Here is a 15279-nt window from a genome sequence, read left to right on the forward strand (position 1 = left end):
CTTCAGCGATGACATGCTGTGAACTGTTCCCACTCTATGTTTCTTACTGACTTCAGTCCCGAGTGGCAGCATAAAACTGAATGCCAACAATAACGCAATCATCTCTGAATGTTGGTCAACATGACAACGGGCATGGAACTAAACCTCGAGGAGCACTCTTTGCAGTGTCCTGCACACACTACCTTTTAGGTTAATTATTCTATTATTAGCAAAACTGAGTCATGAATAGCATGACATCATTGTGTTAGACTGGTGATCACTGATATAGACAGACATGGGGTCAAATACTTTGCATTGTATTTAAAAATACAAATACTTTAGATTTTCAAATTCCAAATACAAATACTTTGTAATTTTTCAAATACAAATACAAATACTTTCTATGAACTATAAACAATAAATCAACACAAAAACTGATAAACCAGTGACAATTTATTGTGAAAATAGCATGACCAAATACTATTAATAAGTAAAGGATTGAATGTTTTATCACAAATTCACTATTATAATATCACAGACAATAATCAAACTATCAAAATCTATATTCAACACGGTGTCACAGAGATTCCCAAGTTTGAAAAGTATTTGAAAAAGTATTTGGAATACAAATACTTTGAATTCAAAATCAGAAAATACAAATACAGATACTCCAAAAAATGTATTTAAGTATTTTCAAATACAAATACTTTTGTATTTGGCCCCATGTCTGGATATAGATCATCAGTGTAGTCAAACAGATCGATATTATGTTGTCAAAATAACTGGTAAAAAAAAAAATCTGAATTTAGAAAGTGTCTAGAGTGGACCAGCTGTGTTAATGGCTGCTTTACATATTTTTCTATCCTGTGAAGGCGGCAGACAAGTGATTTTCTTTCTTTCTTTTCTTTTTTATAGTGAAAATTTCCACTGGCCATGTTTGTGCCTCCACTAAACTAACTTTTTTCTACTCTATATGCTGTTCTCACATGCATTGTCTGAGCCCAAGGGCACTCCAGTATGGTGACACTGATTTCATGTGAATTGTAGCCAAGAACATTGTCCTAATGAAGGACTTGGCATGATTAAATCAATTATGAAAAATACTCTGTGTAGTTTATAATGAAGAAATCCTTCATCGGACTTCCTGTAACATTTGAGCTTAATTGTCCTCTCATTGATGTTTGTAATCTCCCCTTGGGTCCACGTACTTGGTTTGAGGCGACGTTATGAAAAATATCAGCGACAAAGGTTGCAGCGGCCAATGACGAAAGGGATGAAAAATTGATATTGTGTGTGAAATAAAGGACAAGTGGAGGCATCCTTTACAGAAAATAGATTTCTTGTCACGTTAACATTTACAGTTTCTGTCAGCTGGCTCAAGGATTTATTTGATTCCTGTCACTGATAAGCATTGTTTTTGCGCTACAGTCTCTGCAGGATGAAACGCCGATCCCTGGGACAGATATGAAACTCAGCTATCTAAGCAGCAGAACCCCGGGTTACAAGTCCATACTGAGGGTGACCCTCACCCACTCCACAATCCCATTTAACTTGATGAAGGTTCACCTTATGGTTGCTGTGGAAGGCAGACTGTTCAGGAAGTGGTTCCCTGCAGCCCCCAACATCTTGTATGACTTTGTGTGGGACAAGACTGACGTCTACAGCCAGAAGGTCTTTGGATTGTCTGAAGCATTTGGTAGGTAATAAGGTAGATCTTTTGCATAATGTCATCCAGCTCAATACTTACATGTCACAAATGATTTTTTCCCCCCTTGCTTCCTGCCTCAGTGTCTGTGGGCTTTGAATATGAGTCATGTCCTGACCTTATTCTATGGGAGAAGAGGACGGCTGTTCTGCAGGGTTATGAAACCACAGCCTCCAAACTGGGAGGATGGACTATAGACAAGCACCACGCCTTAAATATCCAAAGCGGTGAGTCAGACACTAAACCCTTAATATTTCCCTTGTTAAAACACATCTGTACCATTATTGATACTGAAATTATAACAGTTGTGTGATTGCATTGAAACACATTTGCTTCTTTCAAGAGTTTTCAGAGATATAGTAGCATTCTGTACCACCCTTTTAGCACCATCACATTCCTTATTTTCCAAGACCCATGGCACTGTTTTTGCGTTGAAAGAGTAAATGGACTGCATTTATATAGCGCTTTTCCATCTGCATCAGACACTCAAAGTGCTTTACAATAATGCCTCACATTCACCTTGATATCAGGGTGCTGTTTTCTATCAATAGGTGTCATCAAGAAAGTGATTGACATCAAAGAGAAGTAGTAGCCAGGGCATAGAAACAGCAGGGATGATGAACCAGACCGGAGTGACAAGACTGACAGGCAGGAACACAGACAGGATCCAAAACCATGAAGCGAATAATGAAGTGACAGACTGACTGACAAACAGGGACAGACATACTAACAGATTCAGGACAGGTGCGTGCTGACAGATGCAATACAGGTGTGTGATGATGGAAACCGCTGTGCAAATCGAACAGAAAACAAGACACGAGGAAGTGTCACACCTACTACTTACAGGCACAGACGGGGAGCTGAACAACTGGAATGAACTACAGTGAGACTGTGGTGTGTGGCAGCATCACCAAGATCGTGATATACAGCAAACACGTGGAGGGAATCCTGACACATTTATTCAAATTTACATATTTGTGCCATACAGTTTACCTATGAATTCCTAACTGCATTTTTTTAGGTAACATTTTAGAAGTGTGCACAATTGTCAGTTTGCACTGTGGGTCTTACATGATGCTTTTTGTGCAGCACAAACTTTGTCCCACTGCCTGCAGCTGTTTTTAGGCTTCTTCTATACAGAAAATAAATGCCGTGCAGCCCCTAAGAGCTGTGATCTTTTTGTTGTTGTTGTTGCCAGTGGTGTTTTTTTTTTAAGAGAAGGGAGCAATTTTCTTATTGCAACTAAATTACTCCTGAAAGGCAGGAGTCAGAATGAAGAGAGAGAGAAAAAACACTGGCCTGTCACCAGACAAGCGTCACAGTCTGTTTGTGTGTGAAAGGGCTCATCAGCGGAGACGAGCCACACTTACATGAAAAGTGCTCAAGAAGGTGGCACTTTGATCTGACACGCTGAACCCGCTGAGTCTGACTGCGCTGTTCACGGGAGGCAGAGATCTTTACCGTGTGCTCGGCCCCATCCTTCAGACTCCTGGCACGTCCGTGTCCCGCTCATGCCCAGAGTTTTTAGAATCATCCCTAATTTAATTTCTGTCAGTCTGCTTGTCCCTGTAGCAGCAGTTTCTGAGATTAAATCACGTCCCAGGAAGTGGATGCTTGGCTGATCTTTTCTGATAGACCAAATGTTGCGCTGCACATGCACAAGTCAGGTCACCAAGTACCAACAGAAGCAGAAAAACTGCAGCTGACATGCAGATGCTGAATTTCAAATTTGATTGCATTGATTAGGCTGCGGGAACATCTTTTACATTTACATATTTGGGATTTTTCCAAGAGCCACTTGGGAAATCGAGACAGTGGTTTTTAATAGTAAGTAAGGATTATTTCCATTACCAGTTTGTCTTATGTTTATGATTATCAACTGACTATTTTGTTTCTAATAATTTGCCACGTATATAAAATGCACATTGCTGTTTCTCACAACCCGAATTATACATATTTTCACCAAGCGTCTGGTTGTCAAAAAATGAATGGATTTTTCAAAGACAGACAAAGTGAGTTCCTCAAACTTCCCCAGTTTGAACTAGTTTAAACCAGTTTGACTTTGTTTTACAGATGTTAAAATACAGTTCAAACACAACTGCAGTGTTTACATTTTCAAAGACAGTGGACACTAATATCTGGTTGTAAGACCATCCTGTACACCAGCAACATTTCCTGCATGTTTGTTTTGTGAATTGTTTTGTAATTTGTGTCTGTAGCATGGCCCAAGCAGAGGGTCACCCCTTTGAGTCTGGTCTGCTTGAGGTTTCTTCCTCAGAGGGAGTTTTTCCTTACTACTGTTGCTTTTGGGGTTGGTAAGGTTAGATCTTACTTGTGTGAAGCGCCTTGAGGCAACCTTGTTGTGATTTGACACTATATAAGTAAATGAAAATAAATGAAAATGAAATGAAATAAGCAGTGTGCAGTTTAACCTATACTAATGTCTTTCATTTACAATAATTTGGACTAATTTGCGATGTTTAAAATGAGTTGAAAGTAACTTCCTGTTCGTGTACGATAAGATTTTAAACTCATAGCAACCTCCTATACGGTAGATCTTGTTATACCTTTTGTACAGACCTGGGCTCCATATTGAGAAGAAGTCAGTGAGCCAAAGGGCTTTCTATTATCATGCTCCTGTGATATGGAATAGCCTGTCTGACTCAGTTGAATCATTTAAAATCAAGACTTAAGACACATCTTTCTTACTCTCATATATAGTACTGTTATGAATAATACATCAGTGTGAGTCAGTTAGATCCAGTAATCAAATGATGAGGATTTTGTCTGATTTGATTTCAGAGGTGATATGCATATTTTTGGTATTATTATTATTATTATTATTATTATTATTATTATTATTATTATTATTATTATTATTATTATAACACAGTGGAGTAAATCCAAATTTTAATTGATTGGTTTGGTGCATGACTTCATTAATACATCTAAAAATTACTTTTTTCTTTCCCTGTGTGTAACTAATTGTTTCAGCTTCATTATATGCGTGTGGTTGCGCTCATGCTCCCTGCACATGCCTTACACACACACACACACACACACACACACACACACACAAAACATGCAGAGGGCTCTACTATTGTTCATATGCAAGAAGCTGTTGGAGGTACAAAGGACCAATGCCACTTTTCATCTGGTTTGGTCTTTTCTGGCTTCAAAAGAAGCCACCTGTGCCAGGCACTTTTCGGTATCCATTTTGGCATGAAATTGAACCCGTGTTTTCATCCATTCTGGCCATCTTTTACTTCAAACACAAGCACACAGAGCAGTTTTTTATTTTTTTTTTTTTGGCTTCAGTTAGACGTGCACACAAAGCCAAAATTACATCAGTCTCTTTCATGTTTGTTGAACATACCTTTACTTTCATGTGAAGCATGGTTTGACCACTAGGGGCAGAAATACTCCCAGTAAACCTTACTCCAGCAGAGCCTCAATACAATATTATGAACTTCTGCAGGATCCCATGACTGATATGTGCAGCAATAAACAGAGCAATATGTGAAATCAGAAACCCCAAACAGCATGTGCATTTAATACAACTCAATATTTAGTGTTCAATATGTTAGTAATGGGGCTGTTGTAGAACTGCAGCTGTGTAGTTTTTTTCTTCTGTGTATTAGAAAAACTAGCCTTTTAGGGTAGTGCTTGATATGCTGTTAGCCTGGTAAACCAAACAGCAAACATTAGATGCAGTACCCAGTCGGCCATACCTATGTACCTTTGCTTCTGAATACTGTATGTGGTTTCAAGAAAATCCAGCCCATAGTCTGTAAATTCTCCTCATCCTAAAGAGGTCACAGGCATGTCGCTTGTTTTCTTTGTTCTGCCCGCTTCAGGTATTCTTCACATGGGCAATGGGGAGAATGTCTTCATCTCCCAGCAGCCTCCTGTAATCGGCAGCGTGATGGGTAACGGACGCAGGCGCAGTATTTCCTGCCCCAGCTGTAATGGCCTTGCTGATGGAAACAAGCTGCTGGCCCCTGTCGCTCTGGCCTGCGGCTCAGATGGCAGTCTGTATGTGGGCGACTTTAACTATGTGAGAAGGATTTTCACCACTGGGAATGTCACCAGCGTTCTGGAGCTCAGGTAACGAAGCAGTATCCCGCGAACACTCACTAAGTCCTGAAAGCTCAGACAGTGCTACGCACAGATTGTAAACCACTGAGGTCAATTAAGAGAGCAATGCTCTAAAGGCCCAGGATTGATGGTCCTGCCTCTCTCATCCACCTGTATCAGCTGGTGTCTGGCCCTGATAGGAGCTGTAGAGTAGACCATGGGGTCTGAACAGAACACACTTCAGGAAATGAGTAATTTCTTAATGTGAGCACAGAGAAATCTGTCAACAGCACAATATCTTGTCATCATTCACTATTTTATCCACTAACAGCTGTTATTTAATTCTGACCACTAACAACTAACATTTCCTTTCTTTTCCTTTGACTTTCTGCGGCTTTTGGCATACTCTGACAGAAATAAAGACTTCAGGCATAGGTAAGCCTTGCAGTACTTGCTTAAAGTATTATAGAAATCAGTACAGGCCACATGCCTGATAACAGCATGACCTGTTAAAAACATTTCAAACCTGCACTTGGAAGATACTGGAAGGTTTATCATACTAGCTGGTTACCCAAGTCTTGCTTTCATGAAGCTGTAAATTTGGTACTTTAAGCGTCTCTCCGTTTTTAATCTCCGGACTCATTGCCCCACACTGCAGTGTGTTTGGGAGTGATCTGTGTGTGAGCTCTGATGGATTTAGCTCACCTGAGGATGCAGGGTTGATGTTGGCAGTTAAAAGTCCATTCTCTGATATACAGCTTATTCCTGAAGATGCTTTTGTGAGTTATTATGTCAATCTAATCTCATGGTTGTTAATATGTTGTTGTTGTTGTTGTTGTCAGTCAATCTCAGCAGTAGTCGGCACACCTACCGTATTTTTGGGAGTATATGTCACACCAGAGTATTAATGTTAGTATTATCTCATCTGTCAAAAAATGTGCCATGGAGCAGGAAAAAATATACACTACCAATGAAAAGTTTGGACACACTTTCCTATTCAGTTGAATGGAAAAGTGTGTCCAAATTTTTGACAAATAATAATTCTGTCAAATTGCAACTTAGGCTCTATGTAGATGTTTTGGGGGTCATCGTTTGACTAGGGTCAAAAATTATTTCAATTGGTGCATTATTTATTTACAACCCCTGGCAAAAATTATGGAATCACCGGCCTCGGAGGATGTTCATTCAGTTGTTTAATTTTGTAGAAAAAAAGCAGATCACAGACATGACACAAAACTAAAGTCATTTCAAATGGCAACTTTCTGGCTTTAAGAAACACTATAAGAAATCAGGAAAAAAAATTGTGGCAGTCAGTAACGGTTACTTTTTTAGACCAAGCATAGGGAAAAAAATATGGACTCACTCAGTTCTGAGGAAAAAATTATGGAATCACCCTGTAAATTTTCATCCCCAAAACTAACACCTGCATCAAATCAGTTCTGCTCGTCAGTCTGCATCTAAAAAGGAGTGGTCACACCTTGGAGAGCTGTTGCACCAAGTGGACTGACATGAATCATGCCTCCAACACGAGAGATGTCAATTGAAACAAAGGAGAGGATTATCAAACTCTTAAAAGAGGGTAAATCATCACACAATGTTGCAAAATACGAGGGCTGTCCGTAAAGTATAGGTCCTTTTTATTTTTTTCAAAAACTATATGGATTTCATTCATATGTTTTTACGTCAGACATGCTTGCACCCTCGTGCGCATGCGTGAGTTTTTTCCTCAAAATCTCTCATCAGCTGTTAAAATTTTCACTGAAGACCAGCTTAATTTTTCGAACCATGTCCACTTCGATGTGTCTCACAGGTTTAGAAAAAATTTTGATCAAACAAAGCGCCAGTCTCTCAGCAACTTCTCAGACAAAGGAATTCCGACGAGGGGCTGGACGACTCCTCCCACAAGGAGTGCTCACAGGCGAATGACGTCACCGACAGGCGTGGAAAAACTCACGCATGCGCACGAGGGTTCAAGCATGTCTGACGTAAAAACATATGAATGAAATCCATATAGTTTTAGAAAAAAATAAAAAGGACCTATACTTTACGGACAGCCCTCGTATGTTGGTTGTTCACAGTCAGCTGTGTCTAAACTCTGGACCAAATACAAACAACATGGGAAGGTTGTTAAAGGCAAACATGCTGGTAGACCAAGGAAGACATCAAAGCGTCAAGACAGAAAACTTAAAGCAATATGTCTCAAAAATCGAAAATGCTCAACAAAACAAATGAGGAATGAATGGGAGGAAACTGGAGTCAACGTCTGTGACCGAACTGTAAAAAACCGCCTAAAGGAAATGGGATTTACATACAGAAAAGCTAAACGAAAGCCATCATTAACACCTAAACAGAAAAAAACAAGGTTACAATGGGCTAAGGAAAAGCAATCGTGGACTGTGGATGACTGGATGAAAGTCATATTCAGTGATGAATCTCGAATCTGCATTGGGCAAGGTGATGATGCTGGAACTTTTGTTTGGTGCTGTTCCAATGAGATTTATAAAGATGAGTGCCTGAAGAGAACATGTAAATTTCCACAGTCATTGATGATATGGGGCTGCATGTCAGGTAAAGGCACTGGGGAGATGGCTGTCATTACATCATCAATAAATGCACAAGTTTATGTTGATATTTTGGACACTTTTTTATCCCATCAATTGAAAGGATGTTTGGGGATGATGAAATCATTTTTCAAGATGACAATGCATCTTGCCATAGAGCAAAAACTGTGAAAACATTCCTTGCAAAAAGACACATAGGGTCAATGTCATGGCCTGCAAATAGTCCGGATCTTAATCCAATTGAAAATGGTCAATGACAAGGCTCCAACCAGCAAAGCTGATCTGGCAACAGCAATCAGAGAAAGTTGGAACCAGATTGATGAAGAGTACTGTTTGTCACTCATTAAGTCCATGCCTCAGAGACTGCAAGCTGTTATAAAAGCCAGAGGTGGTGCAACAAAATATTAGTGATGTGTTGGAGCGTTCTTTTGTTTTTCATGATTCCATAATTTTTTCCTCAGAATTGAGTGATTACATATTTTTTTTCCCTCTGCTTGGTCTAAAAAAGTAACCGTTACTGACTGCCACAATTTTTTTCCCTGAAATGACTTTAGTTTTGTGTCATGTCTGTGATCTGCTTTTTTTCTACAAAATTAAACAACTGAATGAACATCCTCCGAGGCCGGTGATTCCATAATTTTTGCCAGGGGTTGTAGAACCAAAACACTGCTTGAGCAAGCACATGCCAACAGGCTCAGTAATGTTATTATACAACACGAAGAGAGCAAATTGCTTCTTGTCACCACTGAGCAGACGAAAAAGTGCTTGGATACTCCTACTGCTTCATTACAAAGCTGAATGTATGCATGTTTAATGAACTTTTTTAAATGACCTTTTATATCATTAGCCTTACCTTTGCCCAGCCATCCTCCGTTGCAGCTGTTTCATAAAATACAAAGAAGCAGAGGCAGGAGTAAGATCCATGCCCTCCTCCTCATTCAGATCAGTGTACAGGAACAATATTCAGTTGTCATGCATGTAGACAGTGCAATCTTGTGGCTGTAGATCATATTGTAATATATTTTTGACATTAAATCACTTTGAAATATAAATTACAGGTCCAGTCAAACAAGTTTAAAATGTGTGACAAGTAGTCCAGAACATACGGTATCTACGTGGATCGCAGTCCAGTATACAGTAGTATCCAGTTTATTCTTATGGAGCTTGTTATAATCAGTTGTTGCTCAACAAAGCATTCCAGTTTCACCTTTTGAGTTATTTTTCATAATATTGGTAAGGAAAAGGTCTTACTCTTACTTTAAACCACAGTTCAATTACTCTACAAGCTAAGGGCCTAAAACATCCTTCAAAACCAAACTCCACATTAAATAGATTTTTCCCCCAACTGTTTAATTAGTACATATGCGCTGGATACTATGTTAATACTACACATTAGGTTTTCTGATACCACACTGTGTATCAAAACAACTTACTACTTTTGTAAAGCACTTTGAGCATCTGATGCAGACGGAAAAGCGCAATATAAATGTCCATTTACCATTTACTACTCAACATTAGCTTCAAATCATTTGCCAGCAGTTTAACATTCAGATCCATGGGTGTAACAACAAAGACAACAATCTGAGTGTCATTTTGTTCACTGCTTCCATAGCTCATAAATGAATATAAATGAAATATAAAGACATGAGCCTCTTAATCTTCAAATCCAAAGTGATGATCTGCTGTAAATTTGTGGCTCGTTATCATCAGGAGTAGAGCAACCAATTTCCTTTATGCGATCATTCTGTAGGCAAAAGAGTCTCAGTATCCACGCTGACAAAATTGGCTTATGTTTAAAGTACACACAGTATGCGCCATGTACAGCAGCAAGAGCATCTTTGTGGATCCACCTGACATAAATTAGACTTCTCCTGGACCTTTCCCAGTTGCTGAAGACATGCCTCTAAAATCTGATAACAAAAAAAAAACATGTACAGTATGTACAGTGCCTTCTAAAAGTTGTGGAACACTTGATATTTCACACATGTTAATTTGTTTATCCCATTTCAAATACAAAAAATAAAAAAATCTAAAATTATCTGCCTTAAACTCAAAGTGAAAGCAAATCTCTACAACTTGGTGTAAGTGAATTAAAAATGTGAAAGACAAGAGGAGGATTTTTCCTTTCACCAAAACATCAAATCTTGGCTTGCATCTCAGAAATTGTAGCTGTACTTTCAGGTCTTCTTTTTAAGAAAATCCTCCTCTATACCACTTCATCATGAAGCTGTATAACTGGTGATACAAAATGCAAAACATGAACTATGCACAATTTCTCCAATCACAGCCACAGAAGCCTATAACTATATAACAAGTCAGCCTGTAACAAGTCAGGGACTTGTCTGAAGAAAACTGGCAATAAAACGGATTATTTACAGGTATTGTACCAAAGCATTCCATTACTTGTGCAACCCAGCATCTTGGTTTTTATAGTTTTAATTAATTTAGATCAAGTTGTTGAGATTTGCTTTCAGTTTGAGTTTGAGGAAGATAATTTTAGAAATGTATTTATTTATTTATTGTATTTAAATGGCATAAACAAATTAAAATGTGTGAAATACCAAGTTCCAATACTTTTGGAGGGCACTGTACATGACTAATATAACAGAGTACACAGTTCATAACCACAATATTCTCTGGTTAAAGATAATCTCTGTTGACCCTAAACAAACTGAATGTAGTGAGCTTCATAAAGGGTGCACTTATATACAGCAGGTACTTTCAACTGATAAACTTGAAGTTTGCTGTGAATTTTAAAACTGGTTAACTTGCAAAGGCTGCATTTTTCCTATCAGTTGGTGGAAGCCTCCGCATTCTGTCTTTACGTACCACGTCTCAGGCAAAGGGCTACTGATTGATTTTCTGTCAGAAGGTCATGACTTCGGTTTGGAAGGATGTAGTCAAACCGAGGATGAAAAGCTAAGTGATGCTGGTCACTGCCCTCTGTTTAAAAAATGACCACATTAAAAACACTCAGAAGGTCTCCATTACATTTTCATTCTTTCTGTAACACTCTTAACCCACATTTTATCTCTCAAATGTCACTTCATGAATCCATGTTGGCTTGTACTTGTGCACTAACACACAGTGCAGCAGCGTGCCTGCTAAAAATGCCCTGCCGTGTCCTTTTTGTCTCAGTGCTGCAATCATATTTCCATATTAAAAAGGACATTTTTTTTCCCAGAAAGCACAGCATGTTCATTGACCCCCCCCCCGCCAAGGATGTCCCCGTTCACTCAAACCACACTGCCTTCATTGCTGCACCAGCGTGCAACAAAATCCAATTATCTTCTACAAACTAGATGTTGTCGGTGAATATAGATGGAGCGTATGGCCGTAGCTCAAGGTCAGGGAATTGTGCCTCATAGTTTCAAACACCGTAGGGAACCACATTGTTCTACTTGCTCGTGGGAGCTGATAAGTTATCAGGTGTTTACATATGCCAGACAGAATGCAAATCACAATCCAGTTATTGAGAATTGCTACTGACCTACTCCACAGCAGAAGCTGCATTTTCTCAACCAGCCGGCTGTACCTTAAATGTTTTGCAGGATGAAGTGTCACTCAGCGTGGACAGCTGTCTGATTGTGACATGTAACACACCTGAGGATTACACCCATGTCTTGTCATGACATTGAAGGTGAATTGTCATTTAATATTATGGTCCAGAGATGACAATTCTCCAGACCTACCGGCCACAGTATGAAAAAGTATAAGATTTGGCAAAGTTACTCCCCTGCCAACCCCCGCATCAAGAACCACCAAGGTTAGGAGTTGCAAATCTACTTTGAACGCCACTTTGACAGGTATCTCCATAATGCTGGATCATATCCTGGTAACACTCCACAAAATAACTATTCACTGACTTAGAAGGAATTTAATTTGATTGCTTTAAAAAACACACAAACCTGAGTGTTTTCTGAAGGATCTGCAGCCAAGGCCTTTTGTCAATAGCTCTTTTGGTCTTTGGACCTTTTCATTTTAGTCTGTCGTAGGTTTCAAGGACATTTAGCACAAAATAACTATTTAATTATAAGTAAGAAAATACTCCACATCATTTTAATGCTTGAAAACCAAATGTTAGGCTACACTTGTCTTGTTTAATAGATTCTTGTCATTTCAGTTTTATAATTTCTCTTCAGTCACCTTTGTGCTGTATACTCTTGACACCAATGCCAGCAGATTTCACACATCCCACCACAGCAGCCCTGGTTATATTTGTTTCTGCTGTCTCTCTGTCAAACTGCCCTCCCTCCTGTGGATATGAAGGATCATTGTGCTAACTGGAATCTCTGGCTTGTGTTTCTGAATGGTGTTTTCCTCTATGTATCTGTCTGTTTTTTCTTAAAACAAAAGTACCAAGAGAAACTGTACTTGTTTGTACTTCTCCCTGGAACAGCCAGGCTCACACCATAGAAGATTTGCTTCCAGATGATAAAGCAGAGATTTAAGTTATGGTTTGACTTGAATCCAAATGGAGTGAATCTCACTTGACCTTTGTTTAGCTTGGTTCTCCTTAGCTCTGCAGTGCAGCTGCTTCTTTCAAATTAAATCTGTTATTTTCATAAATGTCTGCTGTATGCCTATAGGACCGTGTACACATTGAGTCAAGTGGCGTTCCCAGTCTCTGATTTACATGAAGGCTTCGAGCCATGCCGACTGTTTTGCAGACAACTTCAAAGCACTATAATTATGTCGTGTTTAATCTCACTCTATTTTTCTTTTCTGTGTCCTTGGTTTAAACTGTAATTGTACCCAGTTGACTTTCTAAATGGCTTTTGAATCCATTTTTAATTGTATTACACAGTGTTACTGATTGAAAGTGCTGTTGCCCCTCCAGCTCTATGGACTTGTGCTTCTCTCTCTTCTCCCTCAGCAACAGCCCTGCTCATAAGTATTACTTGGCCACCAGTCCAGTAAACGGTGTAGTCTACCTTTCGGACACCAGCAGCAGGAAGGTGTTCAAGGTGAAATCCCTGAACGCCATAAAAGACGTGCCCAAGAATCTGGAGCTGGTGGCTGGCACTGGTGACCAGTGTCTCCCATATGATGACGCTCGGTGTGGTGATGGAGGAAAGGCTGTGGAGGCCACTCTCACCAACCCCAGAGGTACTACATGCATAACACTCTAATTACTGTAATTTATATAAATTAGCAGCAAGTCACACACGCATTTTGCCAGCAAATTTTCTGGAGTAAATTTCATTCCGTTTCAGTGGAGTTTGCACTGGGATTTAATAACACTTAGCACATTTAGTGTATGAGCACATTGTGATCATGCGTCTATGTGAAGGTATATGGATGTACAACATGCTGCCTGGGCAGTTTTAGCATTAGTGATGAACACTGGTAAAACAGCAAACCCCCTCCAAGCAGTAATATCATTACTATTCCTCTCAATTAGGCCCACCACAAACAATTATTTTGATAATTGACTAGTCACCAATTATTTTTGCAATTAGTCGACTAATCGGATCACACGTAAATTGCAGTTTAATGCACCAGCATGCAGTTGCTCTTTATAACCATCATTATCTTCAAGCTTGAAGTGTTTATGTTATGTGCTAACTAAAAATAAAGACAATTAAGATTATAGTTCATTCAACTTTTACTTGGTAACAAAGTCATTCATTGAAGAGGAACGTTTTTTTTTTTTTTTTACCACTGTATTGTAGCGTTGTAAAACATTAGTGTTGTTGTCATACATCCTATTCAAACATGACATCGCTGTTAAAACGTTACAGCAAACACGTGTGTAATAATGCTAATGAAATTGTCATTGTTAATGTTTACAGCTAAAGCCTGGTTCACATGGCAGGATTTTAAAATTATCTGTAGGTTTCCAAAACCCGAGAGACCACACACGTGAAGATAAGAAATTATAGATCTAACAGGTTTGGTGGTACAGTGTGTGGTGTTCAGCCATACGGAGAAGTCAACACACCACACATGAACAGATTTCACACATGAACATTCCCAGGTCAGGCAGGAAATCTCACAAAATCTCTCAAGATTAAACATGACTTCAGAGTAAACAGATGGAGATAGTTTGTGGACTATTTAAAACAGAGGGGAAAAAAACACACAGAAATAAAAAGAAAAAGTGTTCTTTAAAGAAGAAACAAAACAGTTGTTTTGATTTTAGATTTCGCTCCGTGTGTTCATTACCTCGCTTTCTGATTGGCTGCACATCACATTCAGAAGGCTGCGTGCTCGTTTGTGGTTGGAGCCAAGACAATCCAACATGTTGAATATCCCCAATTTGCGATCAGAGCGCTCCTGACGTCCTTCTGAGCAGATCAGAGCGCACTTAACACACCACACACGGCAGGAATATCTGCTGAGATTATCTTTAGTGTCATCACGATTGTCGGGCCGTCCTTAAGATTGTCGAAATGGGAAGATCGGGTTCGATATCGGCCTAATTATCTTGCCGTGTGAACCAGACATAAGTAGCTCACTATAGACGTTAATGTTAGCAGCTAACTAGCCAATTAGCTTACCGAGACAACTCTCACCACAACGTGCTTCCTTCTCAGATGTGCCGTTGTACTGCTGTGGAAGGCAAGTTCTGCCTTGAAGATTTTGCATTTCACGTTTTTCTCTTTAATTTGGTTAAAATGCTCCTGAACTTTTAAGCTTCGTTGCCAGGAAGCCATGATATTGTTTGGGCATAACCTCCCTGGTGACATCACAGCTACTGACTACCACTACTGCGCATGTGTGCCACGGACAGAAAGGCAGCGAAACGTACAGTAGCCGTTTTAAGAGAAAAACAAATCTTAAGAAAATACACTCAACAAAAATATAAACGCAACACTTTTGGTTTTGCTCCCATTTTGTATGAGATGAACTCAAAGATCTAAAACTTTTTTCACATACACAATATCACCATTTCCCTCAAATATTGTTCACAAACCAGTCTAAATCTGTGATAGTGAGCACTTCTCCTTTGCT

At 39.3% G+C, this 15279-nt stretch overlaps 1 protein-coding gene across 9 annotated transcripts in view; it reads left to right on the top strand.

Moving 5' to 3' along the window:
• The window catches only part of tenm4 (teneurin transmembrane protein 4), a 626167-nt gene that overhangs the window by 456876 nt on the left and 154012 nt on the right, over positions 1–15279 (top strand). For 5 of the 9 annotated variants that reach the window (XM_034168462.1, XM_034168464.1, XM_034168466.1 and 2 more), the window contains 5 exons: positions 1408–1675; positions 1768–1911; positions 5542–5791; positions 6176–6196; positions 13199–13431. In XM_034168462.1, coding sequence (XP_034024353.1) covers positions 1408–1675; positions 1768–1911; positions 5542–5791; positions 6176–6196; positions 13199–13431 — 916 coding nt within the window. The remainder of the gene's footprint in view (positions 1–1407; positions 1676–1767; positions 1912–5541; positions 5792–6175; positions 6197–13198; positions 13432–15279) is intronic. The other 4 variants (XM_034168463.1, XM_034168465.1, XM_034168469.1 and 1 more) reach the window with 1 other exon arrangement.

Source organism: Thalassophryne amazonica, chromosome 4 (assembly GCF_902500255.1).
Source record: "Thalassophryne amazonica chromosome 4, fThaAma1.1, whole genome shotgun sequence".
In the NCBI taxonomy this organism is placed as follows: domain Eukaryota; kingdom Metazoa; phylum Chordata; class Actinopteri; order Batrachoidiformes; family Batrachoididae; genus Thalassophryne; species Thalassophryne amazonica.